Source organism: Micromys minutus (genome assembly GCF_963924665.1).
Source record: "Micromys minutus genome assembly, chromosome: 10".
Taxonomy (NCBI): domain Eukaryota; kingdom Metazoa; phylum Chordata; class Mammalia; order Rodentia; family Muridae; genus Micromys; species Micromys minutus.
Genome location: NC_137979.1, coordinates 24,852,257 through 24,870,257, shown reverse-complemented (window position 1 = coordinate 24,870,257; position 18,001 = coordinate 24,852,257). Strand labels below are relative to the sequence as shown.

Sequence of the window (18,001 nt, the reverse complement as noted above, 5' to 3'; positions counted from 1 at the left end):
CAGGAACTGTGGAGCTGCCATGGAACGGACACTTCTGGTATCTATCTGTGCCCAGCACTGGGGCTGTCCCATGGCTCTTCAAACCCAAAACCTGCCCACAGAGACCTGGAACCATAGGAGCACTCTAATGCGTAAGACCACATGTGAGACTCTACTTTACCTCCACAGACTGGACAAAGAGAGACACTCCAGGAGCATACTGCAGTGGCCTGAGAGTGGACTTTTCTAGTCTTTATCTGTACTTGGAGCTAAGGCTTCCCTACCTTACTCCAGAACCAAAACCTGTCCTGGGAGAGCAGGTCTCACGGGAGCACTCTCATTCCTACGATCACGGGCTCATGGGTTCACAGGAGAAACATTCTCCAGTCAGAGACAGCAAGACCAACTAGCATTAGAAATAATCAGATGGCAAGAGGCAAGAGCAAACAAAAACCCTAAGCAACAGAAATCAAGACAATTTGGTATCATCAGAACTCAGTTATCCCAACACAGCAAGTACTGGATATGCCAACACACTGGAAAACCAAGATTTGAAATTAAAATCACATCTTATAATGATAATAAAGGACTTTGAGAAAAACATAATAACTCGCTTACAGAAACACAAGACAACCCAACAAAACAAGTAGAATCCCTTAAAGAGAAAGCACATAAATTCTTTAAAGAGTTACAAAAAAAGCACAAACAAGTAAAGAAATAAAACAAAAAAGCCAACCACTGACAAAAATATATTTGTATACATTTATGAAAAAATGTTTATTTTTTTCTTTTTATCTGTGTTTTGTAAAATAAATTTTAAAAAAACATTTAAGATCTAAAAATAGAGATAAAAATAATAAAGAAATCACAAATAAAAACAATGTGGAGCTACAATACATTGAAAAGAGATAATGAGTCATAAATGAAAGCATAACCAAAAATACAAGAGATAATAGAGAGAATCTCAGGGGCAGAAGACACAAAGTACCTGTAAACATTCAATGGAAAAAGGACAGCCTATTCAACAAATGGTGTTGGTCCAACTGGCACTCAGCATGCAGAAAAATGAAAATAGACCCTTTCTTATCTCCTTGTACAAAGCTCAAGAGTAAGTGGATCAAAGATCTTCTCATTAAACCAGGTACACAGAAACTATTAGATGAGAAAGTAGGGAAAACCTTAGAACTCATAGGCACAGGAGAAATTTTCCTGAACAGAACACCAATGGCTCTATCTCTAAGGTCAAAGATTGACAAATGGGACTTAATGAGATTGCAAAGTTTCTGTAAGGCTAAAGACACTGTCAAGAAAACAAAATGGCAGCCAACAGAGTGGGAACAGATCTTTACCAACCGCACATCTGATAGAGGCCTAATATCCAATGTATACAAAGAACTCAAAAAGCTAGACACCAGAGAATTAAACAACCCTATTAAAAAATAGGGTACAGAGCTAAACAAAAAGTTCTCAATCGAGGAATATCGAATGGCTGAGAAACATCTAAGGAAGTTCTCAACATCCTTAGCATCAGGGAAATGCAAATCAAAACAACCCTGAGATTCCATCTCACACCAGTCAGATTGGCCAATATTCAAAACTCAGATGACAACAGACGCTGGTGAGGATGTGGAGAAAGAGGAACACTTCTCCACTGCTGGTGGGGTTGTAAACTGATACAACTACTCTGGAAATAAGTCTGGCAGTTCCTCAGAAAAATGGACATAGTTATTTCACTTCTGGGAATTTACCCCAGAGATGCTCCAACATACAACAAAGATACATGCACCAAAATGTTAATAGCAGCTCTATTCAAAATAGCCAGAAGCTGCAAAGAACCCAGATGTCCTTCAGTAGATGAATGAATACAAAAATGGTGGTACATTTACACAATGGAGTACTACTCAGCTATCAAAAACAATAACTTGATGAAATTCTTAAGAAAATTGATGCATCTAGAGAATATCATCCTGAGTGATATAACCCAGTCACAAAAGAATAGACATAATATGCAGTCACTGATAATGGGATACTAACCCCAGAAACCTCTGAACACACCAGAAAAAACTCACAGACTGTGTGAAGTTCAAGAAAAACAAAAGAACAAAACAAAACAAGAATATATTTTAATTAAAATAGAACTGTATCACATCCCCCTTTCTTCCCTACAACCCCTCTTAGTCTCTCCTCTATCCCCTCAAATTAACAGCCTCTTTTCCTATTTTATTGATACATATATACATATGTGTATGTATATGTACCCACAAATACTTAATTACAACCTTAAAAAATGTATTCAAATACTTTTACACAAAAATGCTGAAAATTTGTACATTTATCTTTGTTTTTTAAAATAAAGAAAAAAAAAGAAAACATTGACACAGCAGTCAAAGAAAATGCAAAAAGCAAAATGCTCCTAAACCAAAACATGCAGAAAATGCAGGACACAGTGAGAAGAACAAACCTAAAGATAATAGGTAAAGTAGGAAGTGAAGATTTTCAACTTCAAGAGACAGTATATATACATATAAATATGTATGTATACATATATATATATGTGTGTGTGTGTGTGTGTGTGTGTGTGTGTGTGTGTGTGTGTGTGTGTGCATGTATACTGATGTAATTAAAGCTGTTATATCAACAATAATAATAATAAAATTAATAGTCACCCTTTGCTTTCCTTACCTTTGCTTGAGATGGATTATCAAAACAAAAATGATGCCTTTATTTTCTATAATGGCCAGTATCTGCAGGATAATCACAGGTGAAAGTAGTTCTCATAATGGGTAAGCAAAATGCTTTCCTGAGGCCAAGAAGAAAAAAACAATCAATTCTTACCTCATTACTGTCTCCACTGAGACACTGCGTTTGTCTTCCAGGTCCCATTCTAAAATACCATGATTTGGTAATTTTAAAGAAACTCCTGTGATTATATTATCTCACCAGGTTCCTTTTAAGACTGACATTGCTTCTTTTGGATTCATTATCAACAACACTATCTGTTTGTATGGAAATATGATACTTATGCACCAATTCTAATACCTTCACCTGTCACTGAAGGTAGCTGAAATTCATCATCCTACATCTTTTTGTTAACCCCTTTTAGCTAATAAGAGGCTGAAATTATGTTACATTAAAGGCATCTTAAATTACCAACCAATACTTTTCTATTTACTTTCTACAAATAATATACTGCACAACACAGGGGAAGATATTGTTCTCTCCTGCAAAACACACCCATGTGATTTATCATCAGGCTCTAGAAGAAACACTAATAAAAACTCAAATTGTGCCTCCATGTTTAATTGGAATTTTCTATAGATTACTCCTTCATTTCTTTTTTCTTTCAATTGATACTATTTTTTTACATTTTAAGGCTCTATGCCATGGATGTATAGATTCAGAAATTTTCACAATTGAAAGTTGTAGTTCTAGTTGACAGAGAAATTTTAAATTTTATGGTGTGCTTTTAAATAAATATAAATTATAATGCAAATAATTTTGACGCAGAATAATAATATACTGTGCCTAAGAATACTCAGAATCATGGCACAACAAAGGCAAATGTAAATGCTCTGTAAAACAGGCTTTCAACTTAAGGATAACAGAATGCACTGATTCTAAAACTGTATGGATTAATTAAGAAGACAATCTAGGCAGAGCAGAGCCTGGCCTACCTGCCACCCGGATCGGTGGCTCATAGAGGCTGAGCAACTGCGATTGGGAACACAAAATTAGAACTTCTGTTTCCACCCGGAGGCGACTTCTGGACGCAGAGCAGAGCCTGGCCCACCTGCCACCCGGAACGGAGGCTCGTAGAGGCTGAGCAACTGGTGGGTGGCAGACCTGGGCTGCAAAGGAGCAGAGAGATCTCTGTGGAGTACACATGAAAAGTGCACCCCCTGCCTTGACCTGCCTTGCCGTGCCTGATCCAGCAAACAGAAACAGAACGTTGGAACTTCTGCTCACACCCGACGACTCTGAGGCATAAAACAGGGCTCGACCCATCTGACACCTGAACCAGTGGAGAACCAGGGACACAGACCAGATACAAGGGAAAGGCAAGAACATATCACTGACAACAAAATGGCAAGAGGAAAGAGAAAGAGTATATCCCAAGGAAACCAAGACAATCTTGCAACACCAGAGCCCAGCTCTCCTATAACAGCAAACATCGGAATTCCAAACACTCCAGAAAAAGAAGACACAGACCTCAAATCATACCTCAAGATGCTGATAGAGATACTTAAACAAGAAAGGGTGGAAAAGCAAAAAGATTCAGAAGCTTTTAAAGAAGAAACAAGAAAAACACTCAAAGAACTAGAGGAAAACAGAACCAAAGAAATAAAGGAATGGAAGAGGGAAATTAAAACGGAAACTGACACAATAAAGAAAAAACTCAAAGTAATGATCCTAGAGTCAGAACACAAAAAAAAGAAATCAGGAATCACAGAAGCAAGCATTTCCAATGGATTACAAGAGATCGAAGAGAGAATCTCGGGGGCAGAAGAAAACATTGCAAACATAGACAAAACAGCCAGAGAAGATGCAAAAAACTAAAAGCTACTAACCAAAAATGTCCAGGAAATCCAAGACACAATAAGAAGACCGAACCTAAGGATAATAGGAATAGAAGAGAGAGAAGAGTATCAACTAAGAGGCACAGAAAATATCTTCAACAAAATCATAGAAGAAAACTTATCTACCCTCAAGAATGAGATAACCACGAGCATAAAAGAAGCCTTCAGAACTTTAAATAGGTTGGACCAGAAAAGAAATACCTCCAGACACATAATAGTAAAAACATCAAGTGCCCAAAGTAAAGAAAGAATACTAAAAGCAGTAAGGGAAAAAGGTCAGGTAACATATAAAGGCAGACCAATCAGACTCACACCCGATTTCTCAACAGAGACTATGAACGCTAGAAGAGCCTGGACAGACATCATGCACTCCTTAAGAGAGCACAAGTGCCAGCCCAAGCTGCTCTACCCAGCAAAACTATCAATCACCATCTATGGAGAAATGAAGATATTTCAAGACAAATCAAAATTCACACAATATCTGACCACAAACCCAGCACTACAACAAATTATAGGTGGAAAACCCAATACAATGAGGGAAAATACAGCCTAGTAAGAACAAGAAAACTCCTAAACAAGAAAACTAAAAGAAGAAAAAAACACAGACACGACTCAACCCAAAAAAGCAATAATGGCAGGAAACAGAAACAACTATTACTTGATATCTATTAACATAAATGGTCCCAACTCCCCAATAAAGAGACATAGACTATCAGACTGGATACATAAACAAAATCCAGCCTTTTGCTGCATACAGGAAACTCATCTCAGAGACAAAGACAGACACTATCTCAGAGTAAAAGGGTGGGAAAAAAACTTCCAAGAAAACAGCTCCAAGAAGCAAGCTGAAGTGGCTATTGTAATATCGAATAAAGTAAATTTCCAACCAAAAGTTATCAAAAAAGATAAGGAAGGACACTTTTTACTCATTACCGGGGAAATCTGTCAGGAGGAACTCTCAATCTTTAACATATATGCTCCAAATAAAAAATCACCCACATTCATAAAAGAAACCCTCCTAGAGCTCAAAAAATACATTTCACCCCACACAATAATAGTGGGAGACTTTAATACCCCACTCTCACCAATGAACAGATCAGGGAAACAGAAACTGAACAAGGACACTGCAAAACTTGCAGAGTCTTTGAACGAACTAGAATTAGTAGATATATACAGAACATACTATCCCAAAGTAAAAGAATACACCTTCTTCTCACCATCCCATGGCACCTTCTCGAAAATTGACCACATAATTGGACACAGAACGAGCCTCCATCGATATAAGAAGATTGAAATACTCCCATGCATCCTCTCAGATCACCATGGTCTTCGGCTGGTCTTTAACAACAACAAAGACAACAAAAAGCCCACATGCACATGGAAACTAAACAATGCTCTGTTAAAGGATAGCAGGGTCAAAGAAGAAATAAAGAAAAAAATTAAGGATTTTCTAGAATTCAACGAAAACAAAAACACAACATACCCAAACCTATGGGATGCAATGAAAGCAGTATTGAGAGGAAAACTCATAGCCCTAAGTGCTTCCAAAAAGAAACTGAAGAGAGCTTACATCAGCAACCTGACAGCACAGCTAAAAGCCCTAGAACAAAAGGAAGCAGATATATCCAAAAAGAGTAGATGGCAAGAAATAATCAAAATTAGGGCAGAAATAGACCAAATAGAAACAAAAAGAACCATTGAAAAAATCAACAAAACCAAGAGTTGGTTCTTTGAGAAAATCAACAAGATTGATAAACCCCTAGCCAGACTAACTAGAGGGCAAAGAGAAAGTATCCAAATTAACAAAATCAGAAAGGGAAGTGGCGACATAACAAATGAAACTAAGGAAATTCAAGAAATCATCAGATCCTACTACAAAAACTTATACTCTACAAAATTGGAAAATCTGGAGGAAATGGACGAATTCCTAGACAGATACAAGGTCCCAAAGTTAAAAAAGGACCAAGTAAACCATCTAAATAACCCTATAACACCTAAAGAAATAGAAGAAGTCATCAAAAGCCTCCCAACCAAAATAAGCCCAGGTCCAGACGGGTTAAGTGCAGAATTTTATCAGACATTTACTGCGGATATAACACCAATACGTGCCAAACTATTTCAAAAGATAGAATCAGATGGGATATTACCCAACTCATTTTTTGAGGCTACAATAACCCTCGAACCTAAACCACACAAAGACCCTACAAGGAAAGAGAACTTCAGACCAATCTCACTTATGAACATTGATGCAAATATACTCAACAAAATCCTTGCAAACCGAATCCAAGAACACATCAAAACGATCATTCATCATGACCAAGTAGGCTTCATCCCTGGGATGCAGGAATGGTTTAACATAAGGAAATCCATCAACGTAATCCACCATATAAACAAACTCAAAGACCAAAATCACATGGTCATCTCACTAGATGCTGAGAAAGCATTCGACAAAATCCAACACCCCTTCATGTTAAAAGTCCTGGAAAGAACAGGAATCCAAGGCCCATACTTAAACATAATAAAAGCAATATACAGCAAACCAACAGCCAACATCAAACTTAATGGCGAGAAACTTGAAGCAATCCCACTAAAATCAGGGACTCGACAAGGCTGCCCACTCTCCCCCTACCTATTCAACATAGTACTGGAAGTCCTGGCTGGAGCAATTAGACAGCAAAAGGAGATCAAGGGGATACAAATCAGAAATGAAGAGATAAATCATCACTCTTTGTAGATGACATGATAGTGTACTTGAGTGACCCCAAAAATCCACCAGAGAACTCCTACAGCTGATAAACAAGTTCAGCAAAGTGGCTGAATACAAAATTAACTCAAAAAATCAGTAGCCTTCCTATACTCAAAGGACAAACGTGGAGAAAAAAATAGGGAAAAGGTACCCTTCACAATCGTCACAAAAACTATGAAATACCTTGGTGTGACTCTAACTAAGCAAGTGAAGGACCTGTGTGACAAGAACTTCAAACCTCTAAAGAAAGAAATTGAGGAGGATCTCAGAAAATGGAAAGATCTCCCATGCTCATGGATTGGAAAGATCAACATCTTAAAAATGGCCATCCTACCAAAAGCAATCTACAGATTCAATGCAATCCCCATCAATATTCCAACCCAGTTCTTCATGGAATTGGAAAGATCAATGGGCAATTTCATATGGATTAACAAAAGACCTAGAATAGCGAAATCCATCCTCAACAACAAAAAAACATCTGCAGGAATCACTATCCCTGACCTCAAGCTATATTACAAGGCAATTGTGCTGAAAACTGCATGGCACTGGTACAGAAATAGGCATGTGGATCAATGGAATAGAATAGAAGATCCAGAAATGAGCCCTTATGTATGTGGTCACCTGATTTTTTGACAAAGGAGCAGTAAACATTCAATGGAAAAAGGACAGCCTATTCAACAAATGGTGCTGGTCCAACTGGCACTCAGCATGCAAAAGAATGAAAATAGACCTGTTTTTATCTCCTTGTACAAAGCTCAAGTGTAAGTGGATCAAAGATCTCCACATTAAACCAGATACAATGAAACTATTAGGTGAGAAAGTAGGGAAAACCTTAGAACACATAGGCACAGGAGAAAATTTCCTGAACAAAACACCAATGGCTCAAGCTCTAAGATCAAAGATTAACAAATGGGACTTAATGAGATTGCAAAGTTTCTGTAAGGCTAAGGACATTGTCAAGAAAACAAAACGGCAACCAACAGAATGGGAAAAGATCTTTACCAACACCACATCAGATAGAGGCCTAATTTCCAAGATGTACAAGGAACTCAAAAAGCTAGACACCAGAGAATCAAATAACCCTATTAAAAAATGGGGTACAGAGCTAAACAAAACGTTTTCAGTTGAGGAACACCGAATGGCCGAGAAACATCTGAGGAAGTGCTCCACATCCTTAGCCATCAGGGAAATGCAAATCAAAACAACCCTGAGATTCCACCTCACACCAGTCAGATTGGCCAAGATACAAAACTCAGATGACAGCAGATGCTGGCGAGGCTGCGGAGAAAGAGGAACACTTCTCCACTCTTGGTGGGGATGCAAGCTAATACAACCACTCTGGAAATCTGTCTGGCGATACCTCAGAAAATTGGATATAGTACTACCTGAAGACCCAGCTATTCTACTTCTGGGCATCTACCCCAGAGACACTTTAATACACAACAAAGATATATGCACCACAATGTTCATAGCGGCTCTATTTATAATAGCCAGAAGCTGGAAGGAACCCAGATGTCCTTCAGAAGATGAATGGATACAAAAATTGTGGTACATATACACAATGGAATACTACTCAGCCACCAGAAACAATGACTTAACCAAATTCTTAAGAAAATGGCTGCCTCTAGAGAATATCATCCTGAGTGAGATAACCCAGTCACAAAAGAACAGACATAATATGCAGTCACTGATAGTGGGATGCTAACCCCAAAGGCTTGCACTCCCCCAGAAACAACTCACAGACTGTATGAAGTCCAAGAAATAAAGAAAACAATATATATATATATATATATATATATATATATATATATATATATATATATATATATATGTATGTATATATACATATATATATATATTTACAAAACAAGAAGACTTTGAGTATTTCCATGTTGCATTTTGTTTTGTATGTACTTTACACTTATTGTAACTATTAGGTTTTCAATGCATACTGTCAAGCCCTTGAAAAAAATCAAGTACTGACTAAAAATATATTCACATGGTTTTATGTAAAAATTATTTTAATGTCTGAAAAAACAGCACTGACAAAAATGTATAATTTTAAGCAAAAAAAAAAGAAGACAATCTAAAATAGAAACACATTGGTTTAGCATTTGGATAATATCTTTGTATGCAATTACTTCCAATAAATGCTAACCATTGAGGCTGTCTTGATATGCCCCCTTTTCCCTCTGTACATGCTTGCCTAATACTAGGCTCAGTGCTCTACCTTCTTGCTGTGTTAGTGTTTGTGAGGAGCCCAAACTAGAGATTGAATAAAAACTACCTAATGCGATTGCATTGAAATCATTTCTTTTTGTGCTTTTTAGTGTTCACAAACATTTCATCCACAACACATCCAACCTAAAAATAATATGAATTAAAGAATGTTAACAGTCCTAGCTCCAAGAACTAGAAATTATTTTCAACAAAATATATGAGAAAACTTCCCCAACCTAAAGAAAGAGATCCCTAAAAACATATAAGAAGCTTGCAGAACACCAACTAGACAGGATCAGAAAGGAAAATATTCCCATTGTGTAGAAATGAAAATACTCATTCTACAGAACAAAAAAAAAAGGATATTAAAAGAGGCAAGGTAGAATGGCAAGGTAACATACAGAGGAAGACTTATGAGAATTATACCAAAATTCTCAACATCAACATTAATAGTGATAAGGGCCAAACAGATATATTGCAAAACTGTTTTTAAAAATCCACAAATGCCAACCTAGATATTCCACAAAACTCTAAATCTCCACAGATAGAGTAAACAAGACATTCAAAACAAATCCAGATTTGAACAATATATATCTACAAATCTAGCTCTACAGAACATGTTAGAAGGAAAACTCCAACCCAAGGAAAACTACAACCAAAGAAACAGGAAATGATTATTTCTCGAACAGCAAAAACAAAACAAAGGAAACACATAAACTATGTCAAAACAACAGGAATTAACAATCATTAATACCTCTCAACACCATGGACACAGTTCCCCAATAAAAACACACAGACTAACAGACGTATCCTAAAACAGGACTTATCATTTGCCACAAACAAGAAACACCCCTCAGCAAGTAAGATATGCATCACCTGAGAGCAAAGGGCTAGAACAGATGTATTCCAAGCAAACAGGTCTAAGAAGAAATATAAATTAGCAGTTCTAATTCTAATAAAACATACTCTCAGCCAAAATTAATTTTAAAAGGGAAAAATATTTCATAATTATCAAAGAAAAATCTACACAAGTTTTCACAGTGTGAAAATCTATGCCCCAAAGAGAAGAGCATTTGTACAAAAACATTGCAGATCTTAAACTGCACAATAACCCTACGCACTATTAGTGTGAGACTTAGAGATCTAACCTCTCCAACCAACATGTCATCTAGACAAAAGCTAAACAAACTAATAATGAAAAATGGTGCTATTGGTCAAAAGAATTTAACAGACATTTACAGAATATTTAACCCAACACCAAAGAATATGCTAGCAACTCAGCACATCATGAAACATTCTCCAAAATAGGATATATAGTCAGTCACAACATATAATAAGCTTCAATAGATGCAAAAAAGATGTAAATAATGTATCGAATCTTATAAGGCCACCATGGATTTAAACTGTAATTCAACAAAAACAGAAACATCAGAAATCCGGTATACCTGGAAATTGAGCAATGCTATACTCAATAATAGCTGAGTCGGGAAAGAAATTTAAAAAGGCATTTGTGATGTAAATAATAAATAAATTAATTAATTTAAAATGTTTATTCAGCATTATGCCAGATGAAAAAAACATAAAGCAACCACACTCATTTTAATTGTTTTTATTTACATTTCAAATGTTACCCCCCTTCCAGTTCCATCCCTGAACCCCACACTCCAAACTCATTCCCCCATCCACCAACTTCCACCACACAACTTTACCATGCCCCTATTCTAGGGCATCAAGCTTTCATTGGACCTAGGGATTCCCTTCCCAAAGATGCCAGACTAGACCATCCTCCACCACATATACAGTTGGAGTCATGGGACCCTCCATGTGTATTCTTTAGTTAATGGTTTAGTCCCTGGGAGTTCTGGGAGATCTATTTTATTGATATTGTTCCTCCCATGGGGTTGCAAACCATAACCAGACTCATTTTAAAACTGGAAAAGTAAAAAACACTGACTAAAACAATGGATCTAGAAATGTGGTACATTTACACAATGGAACATTACTCAGTTGGTAAAAATGACTTCAAGAAATTGATAGGGAAATGAATGTAATTTTTTTTTTAATTCCAAATGAGGTAAACAAGATCCAGAAAGACAAATATGGGATGCATTTATTTATAAGTGTACATTATATCTTAAGTAAATGACTATTAAGACACAATCTACAGATCCAAAGTGTTTATGTGAAGCTGAGGGTTATACTGAGGAAGCATGGATCTCAATGGAAAAGAAAATAGATTATACTCTGAGAGTAGACTGGGAATAGATATAGACAGAAGTAGAAGGAGTCTGATGGAGGGAAGAAATAAAAATTTAAAGAAAGAGGGAGGATGAAGGGAGACAGCTTTAATTTGGTGTGAAATATTTGAGGATTGGTTGGAACCTGATACCTTGGCAAGTTTCAGAATTCTATGAGAGTGACCCAAGTAAGTACTCCCCATAATGAAGGATATAGAGTCTGAACTGGACATCTTTTGTGGCCAGTAATGGTGCCCAGTGGTGGGTTACATTTGGTGGACTTGCTGGCTGTGTTGGTCCCGTATACATCCCTAAAAACCTCAAGATAATATTAGGACTGAATTTAGCTCTCTAAAAATTTAGAGTGGAGCTCTATTATAAAATAATTCAAATATCCCATTGAACATAAAGAAGACAAGTTAGTAAGGGATGAAAGTCTTCAACACCTACATTTAATCTCTTCAGTGCAGAAAGTTACTCTGCAGGATTCAGAAAGAGAAACCAGGACACCAATACAAAACAAAGCATACCCAACTACAATGTGACCTGCAAGCATGATACACAAGAGCAATGGTTGTGACAAGTTTTTGAAAATGATCAATCAATATTTGGTTAAGCTTGAGGCCCAATGCACAAGGGGAACCACATAACTGACACTGCCTGAACGGCCAGGAATTAAGAAGTGAATAGCTCAGAGACATAGGGTAGAACCAAACATTACTGGAAGAAATAAAATATAAAAATCAATAAAATGATTCTCAATGGTATTCTGTTATACCTCAATATTAGTGTCTTGTCCTATGATATCAAAAAGGGTTTATTTGTTAGATTAAAGTGGTTGCATAGACACACAGCCAGAAATTATGCAGAGAGATGTGTGTGTGTGTGTGTTTGTGTGTGTGTGTGTATTAGAGGTCTCCATCAGATTCATCCTCTCCCAGCATATCAACTAAGCAAAGCTCACATAGGCTTACAAGACTGCAGTGTACTGGGTCTGCCTGAGTGTTCATCAGGTCCACTCAATAAAGGTTAAATCATTCATCTTGACTTGTTTGAGGGACTCAAAACAATGGGTTTATCTTTGATTCTTTTCTCTGCTATTAATACTAATTTTCTCCTATCTGAGTTAATTTGAGTTGTCTTATCCAGCTTAATATGAGAACTTTGCCATATATTATTGTATACTGTTTGTAAGTGAGAAAGCTGTTCCATCTCTTGAATGTGTATTCTTTTCTGAAGTAGAAAAGGAGAAGTAAATCTGAGTAGGGGTGATCTAGAAAAAGATGATGAGAGGTGGTATTATAAGGCTGGGTGATATTATATATAAAAAGAATCTTTTAAAAATTAAGAAACGAAATTCAATGAATGGAAGTCTAATAAAACAGTGCCTGTTGTCTAAAGCTTTTTTAGAATCACCATTGGGATGGCACCACAGAGACGCTCAGGTCTCTTTCTCTCAAAAAACTACTTTGCAAAATTTCCTTTTGAAAATATCATATAGTATGTCTTATTGTAGGAATACATTTTGTGATATTAATATCAATATAATTACTGATAAATCTAAGTTTAAAAATTCCAGCATAGATCTTATAATAAGATCTGCTTCTTGCAAAGGATTCTGATCAGGGCCTCTTTCATTTCCCTGTTCCTCAGGCTGTAGATGAAGGGATTCAGCATTGGAGTCACCACTGTGTACATCAGGGCCATGGCCATCTTTTTCACTGTGGAGTTATTAGCTGAAGGACATATGTAGACACCAATAATTGTCCCATAGAACAGTGAGACCACAGACAGGTGGGACCCACAGGTGGAAAAGACCTTGTGTATACCTTGTGTAGTTGAAATCTTTAGAATGGAGACGACAATTTGTACATAGGAAACAACAATGAGTAAGAATGGGATAATAGTATCGAGCCCTCCCAAGATAAATATCATTAGTTCATTAATATAAGTGTCAGAGCAGGCCAATTTGAGTAGGGCTGATATGTCACAGAAAAAGTGTGGGATTATGTTGTCCTCACAAAATGACAGTCTTGCCAAAAGTAGAGTGTGAAACATGGAATACAGAATTGTAAATACCCAGGAGACCACCACCAGAGACACACAGAGCTTGGGGCTCATGATGCTAGTGTAATGCAGAGGAAAGCAGATGGCCACATAGCGATCATAGGCCATGACCACAAGAAGAAAGTTTTCTATGTTTCCAAAAATAATGAAAAAGTATATTTGTGCCAGGCAGCCAGCATAGGAGATGGATGGTACCTGGCTCTGCATGTTCTGCAGCAATTTGGGCATCGTGACAGAGGAAAAGCAGAGATCAGAGAAGGACAAGTTGCTGAGAAACAAGTACATGGGTGTGTGGAGATGCGAGTCCAGACTAATAAGGATGATAATTATGAGGTTTCCAAGGACAGTGGTGAGGTACATGGCCAGAAACAGAGCATAGAAGAGATACTGATGCTCTGGAGCGATAGGTAGGCCCATGAGGAAAAACTGAGATAAGACAGTCTGGTTGTTCATATCATTCTTATTTTCCAGTATTATAATAAGGAAATAGCAGGATCACTGAAAATTCAAAACAAAAACAAATATATATTCAGGAAGTAAGTTGTACAAAAATGGATCTTAAAGTCTTCATAATAATTTCAACCTCAAAACTACAAATGTCTGTAATCATTACAATCATTAATGTTCTTTTTCACCTTCTCTTTAATAGCTGTTAAACTCTTTATTCTAGACACTTCTATGCTGTTTCTACTGGGATACAAAGTGAACAAACATTTTTCTCTCCTGCTACCTGCTCATCCTGGTTGACCATTGTTTGTTCATTTGCAATTTTCTCTGTTATTTGGTATATTGGTGTTAATGAAAAATTTGTAAAAACTTTATTGTCATCATTTTACATTAATTTCAAGAAAAACTCACATACTCCTGCAAATTAGATTACTCTTTAAAACTTTGACTGGAATGACTGTAACAGACATTTTTACTCTACTGTAAACTAATTAACTTTGTTACATTACTTAATGATAGGCATCAGACCCACAAAAATCACAAGTGAAATTAATGTTTTCATTTTGTTGTCTCCCAAAGCATTCCTTGTTCTACTATTATGGTCTCTTATAGTACAGTAAAAAAAAAATAAGGTTTTCATTAGAAATGAATGATTTTAAGCCTATTTTTTTTCTTACCTTGAACTGCTGTCATTCTTTATACAGTATCTTCCTTAAATTTTTCTCCTATTTCGTCCATGCCTTTCTATAAGCTTATATGACAATGTGAGGACCACGTCTTGTCTTTACTGGAATACAGAAGCAAACTCAGTTATGTTCATGTTCTCGTGGCTTTTTATCCTTTTCTTATCTGTCATCATGTTTTATTTACACTGTGGCATTCTAACAGAGAAGTTCCATTATGGATTTGATTTTCAGATTAACACTATTGCTCTGAGGATTATGTCAAAGCACCTCCAAGGACATAAACGCTGTTTCATTTTCTCACGTGTGCCAGGGGTACATTCCATAGTCTCATGGTGACTTTTGGATTTCTCTCTTTATCAATGAGAGCTTAGGACTATTCACCTCTTGCATTTTTGAGTTGCTCATCCTCTTGCCTCACACTTTCCTGATTCTCTTTCATCTGGTTCAACCCCACTCATATGTCAGAGATATTGCTTTTGACATTCTGAGCTGAATTTTTTCCATCTTTCCATACTAAGTTATACCTTCAGCTATGTTCACTAGCATTATATCCCTATTCCATGCAGTTAATAGGTGGTTAATGTTTAATTTGTATTCGTATTAATTTTAAACTATGTGTAGGAAAGGTCACATATATCTTTATTTTGTTTGGTTGTTTACAAATATTAAAATTTTCCAATGAGGACCAATACCTACCATGACGCATGAAGTTGGTCAATAAACATTTGTTACATGTTCTCTAAATGATACTGATTTTTTATCATTAAAAGTAGAAAAGTCCCCATTGAAATATTAAGATTTGAAAAGTTAACTCTATACTGTTCTTCAGAGATCTACTGGTATGTTTTAGCAGTGCTAGGGTTAACCACCTTTATCACTCCACAAAGATACAGGTGACTCCAAAAATACCCATATGATCTAATATTAAAAATGTCATTGACATTGATACAGCAAACAAACTGGCTGAAAAAAGTATGAATTAAGGGAAAAAAGAAGCAATGGATAGTTTGGAAGTTTCACTGGAATTATTCCTCAGGTGTCTACAATGTAAATGATGGTGAAATTATCCATCAAGTGGATTAAGACTGATACTGACTTGCACCACATTATTTGCTGTGCAGAGACTCTCTAAATGTCATTAAAATCTGTAGACATTCAATAAGTCCCTAACACTTCACCACAGAGTGAGCTACTTTGATTCAGATGAAGTAATTAGGGGGAAAGGACAATTCATTGTAGAAAATGTTGCATCTTCTGCCTTAGGTACAAGTGTGTAATATTCTCTCTTCTCAGTGCCTCCAACATTATAGATACTTCTTCAAATGTTCTCCTGATCATTCTCTAACTCTTGACAATTTGTATCATAGGGACATGTATGGTAAGGGATGCACACCTGTGCGTGTGCTCATACACACACACACACACACACACACACACACACACACACGTGTCATCCTATGATTCTGGACATCACTGGCTATTGAATCTATCACAGGTATCAAAGCTGAAACAACAGAAGAAACATCAAGAAATCTTAACAACTTTCTCAAAAATGCTACAACCTAATCTGACTGCTTTCACCTTCATAGACAAAGTTTTTCAATACGTCTGAATTTAGAGCTTACACAGTTAGACTCTGTAATGTTAACATTACAGAGGATAAACCATGTAGGAAGAACATGTACAATTTTAGAAGTTTCTCTTCTTGTGTCTCCAATAGTGGCCTCAAACATGCAACAATCACTGCCTCTGCATCACATGTACTACCATGACAAAGATGTGCCACTATACCCATTTTCTGTCTCTCATGTAAATGAACAGCACTTTTGTGTTATGTATGCATGTGTATTAAGATTAGAATCTAGGAAATCATCATTCACAATTATCACTGATGAGTCAATGGGCTTCTAACATTCTCTATATATTAAAACTGTAGTTCTAAAATTAAAAACCACATTAAAAATAAAGCACATTTCTAATTTTAGAATACCTGCCTATCCATTTGGATTCTGATTGAGGAGCTTCCACTGTAGATTTACATAAACACCCAGATGTTAAAATCATTCTTGATAAACTGTACTTAAGAGCAATCACATACAACAGCGGTGACTCAGATATTTGTACAGATAAAATTAATCATCATTTTATATAAGACAGTATTTCAGAGTTTGTTCAGACTCCAGAGGTGAAAGTATAGTAAGCTAACCTTATCTCTTGGTACATTCTTGTGTTGAAATATTATATTTAGAAAAATCACATAATAAATAACTAATGAACACATCAATATGAAAGGGCTTACATGATGATCATGAAATAAATACGACCAGAGTATGACTAAGAAAAAAAGATATGTATCATACCTGAAAAGCCTATCTTTCATAAGTCAGAAATCCCAATTGACTACAAGATACCTGCTTATTTTTCGGAAATGTACCTAATTGTGAATAGTCTGAGTCATAGTTTCAGGTTCATGATCTTGATCACATTTATTATATTTGAAGTCAGAAGAATAGCAGCTGCTTATACACATCATCAATCATCACCATCCCTACTCACAGACTTCTGCTGCTATCCCTGGACCTTAAGTGCCCAAAAATCCCAGAGGGTGCAGATGCTGTACAACTCATTAAAGACACAGAAATAACTCTGGACCTGTCTAGGACCAATTTAACTCCAGTATCTCTAGTGAAGACCAATTATAGTCAGTTATTACTACTTCTTACTCTTAGGAGATGATAGAATTTAAAGAACAAAGATAATAATAAATAAATAGCAGCAGAAATAATGCTAAAAAGGCATGAAAATGCATACTTGTTCCATGTTCAGGTAATGAACAAAGCTTCTCTTGACTGTATTCCATTTTTTTTAATGAGAAAAGGAAAGGTTGATTGAAAAGCACCTCATATTATCAGGAATTATTCTTAATGTTACTGACTTAAAATGCCTCATTCAACAAAACTTTAGACCAACAGCTATAGTTTTAATATTTTTGGTTGTGAGCCTAGCATTTAAGCTATGAGCCATCTTTCCAGCTCATCCACC

General features: G+C 36.3%; 1 protein-coding gene across 1 annotated transcript; it reads right to left on the bottom strand.

Annotated features, from left to right (window-relative positions):
- Positions 1–13,346: 13,346 nt before the first annotated feature.
- On the bottom strand, positions 13,347–14,279 carry LOC308426177 (olfactory receptor 1468-like; the record flags this gene model as incomplete). The annotated part of the gene is made up of 1 exon (XM_080923936.1): positions 13,347–14,279. The coding sequence occupies one exon, from the start codon at positions 14,277–14,279 to the stop codon at positions 13,347–13,349; it is 933 nt and encodes a 310-aa protein (XP_080780062.1).
- Between the last annotated feature and the right edge of the window lie 3,722 nt (positions 14,280–18,001).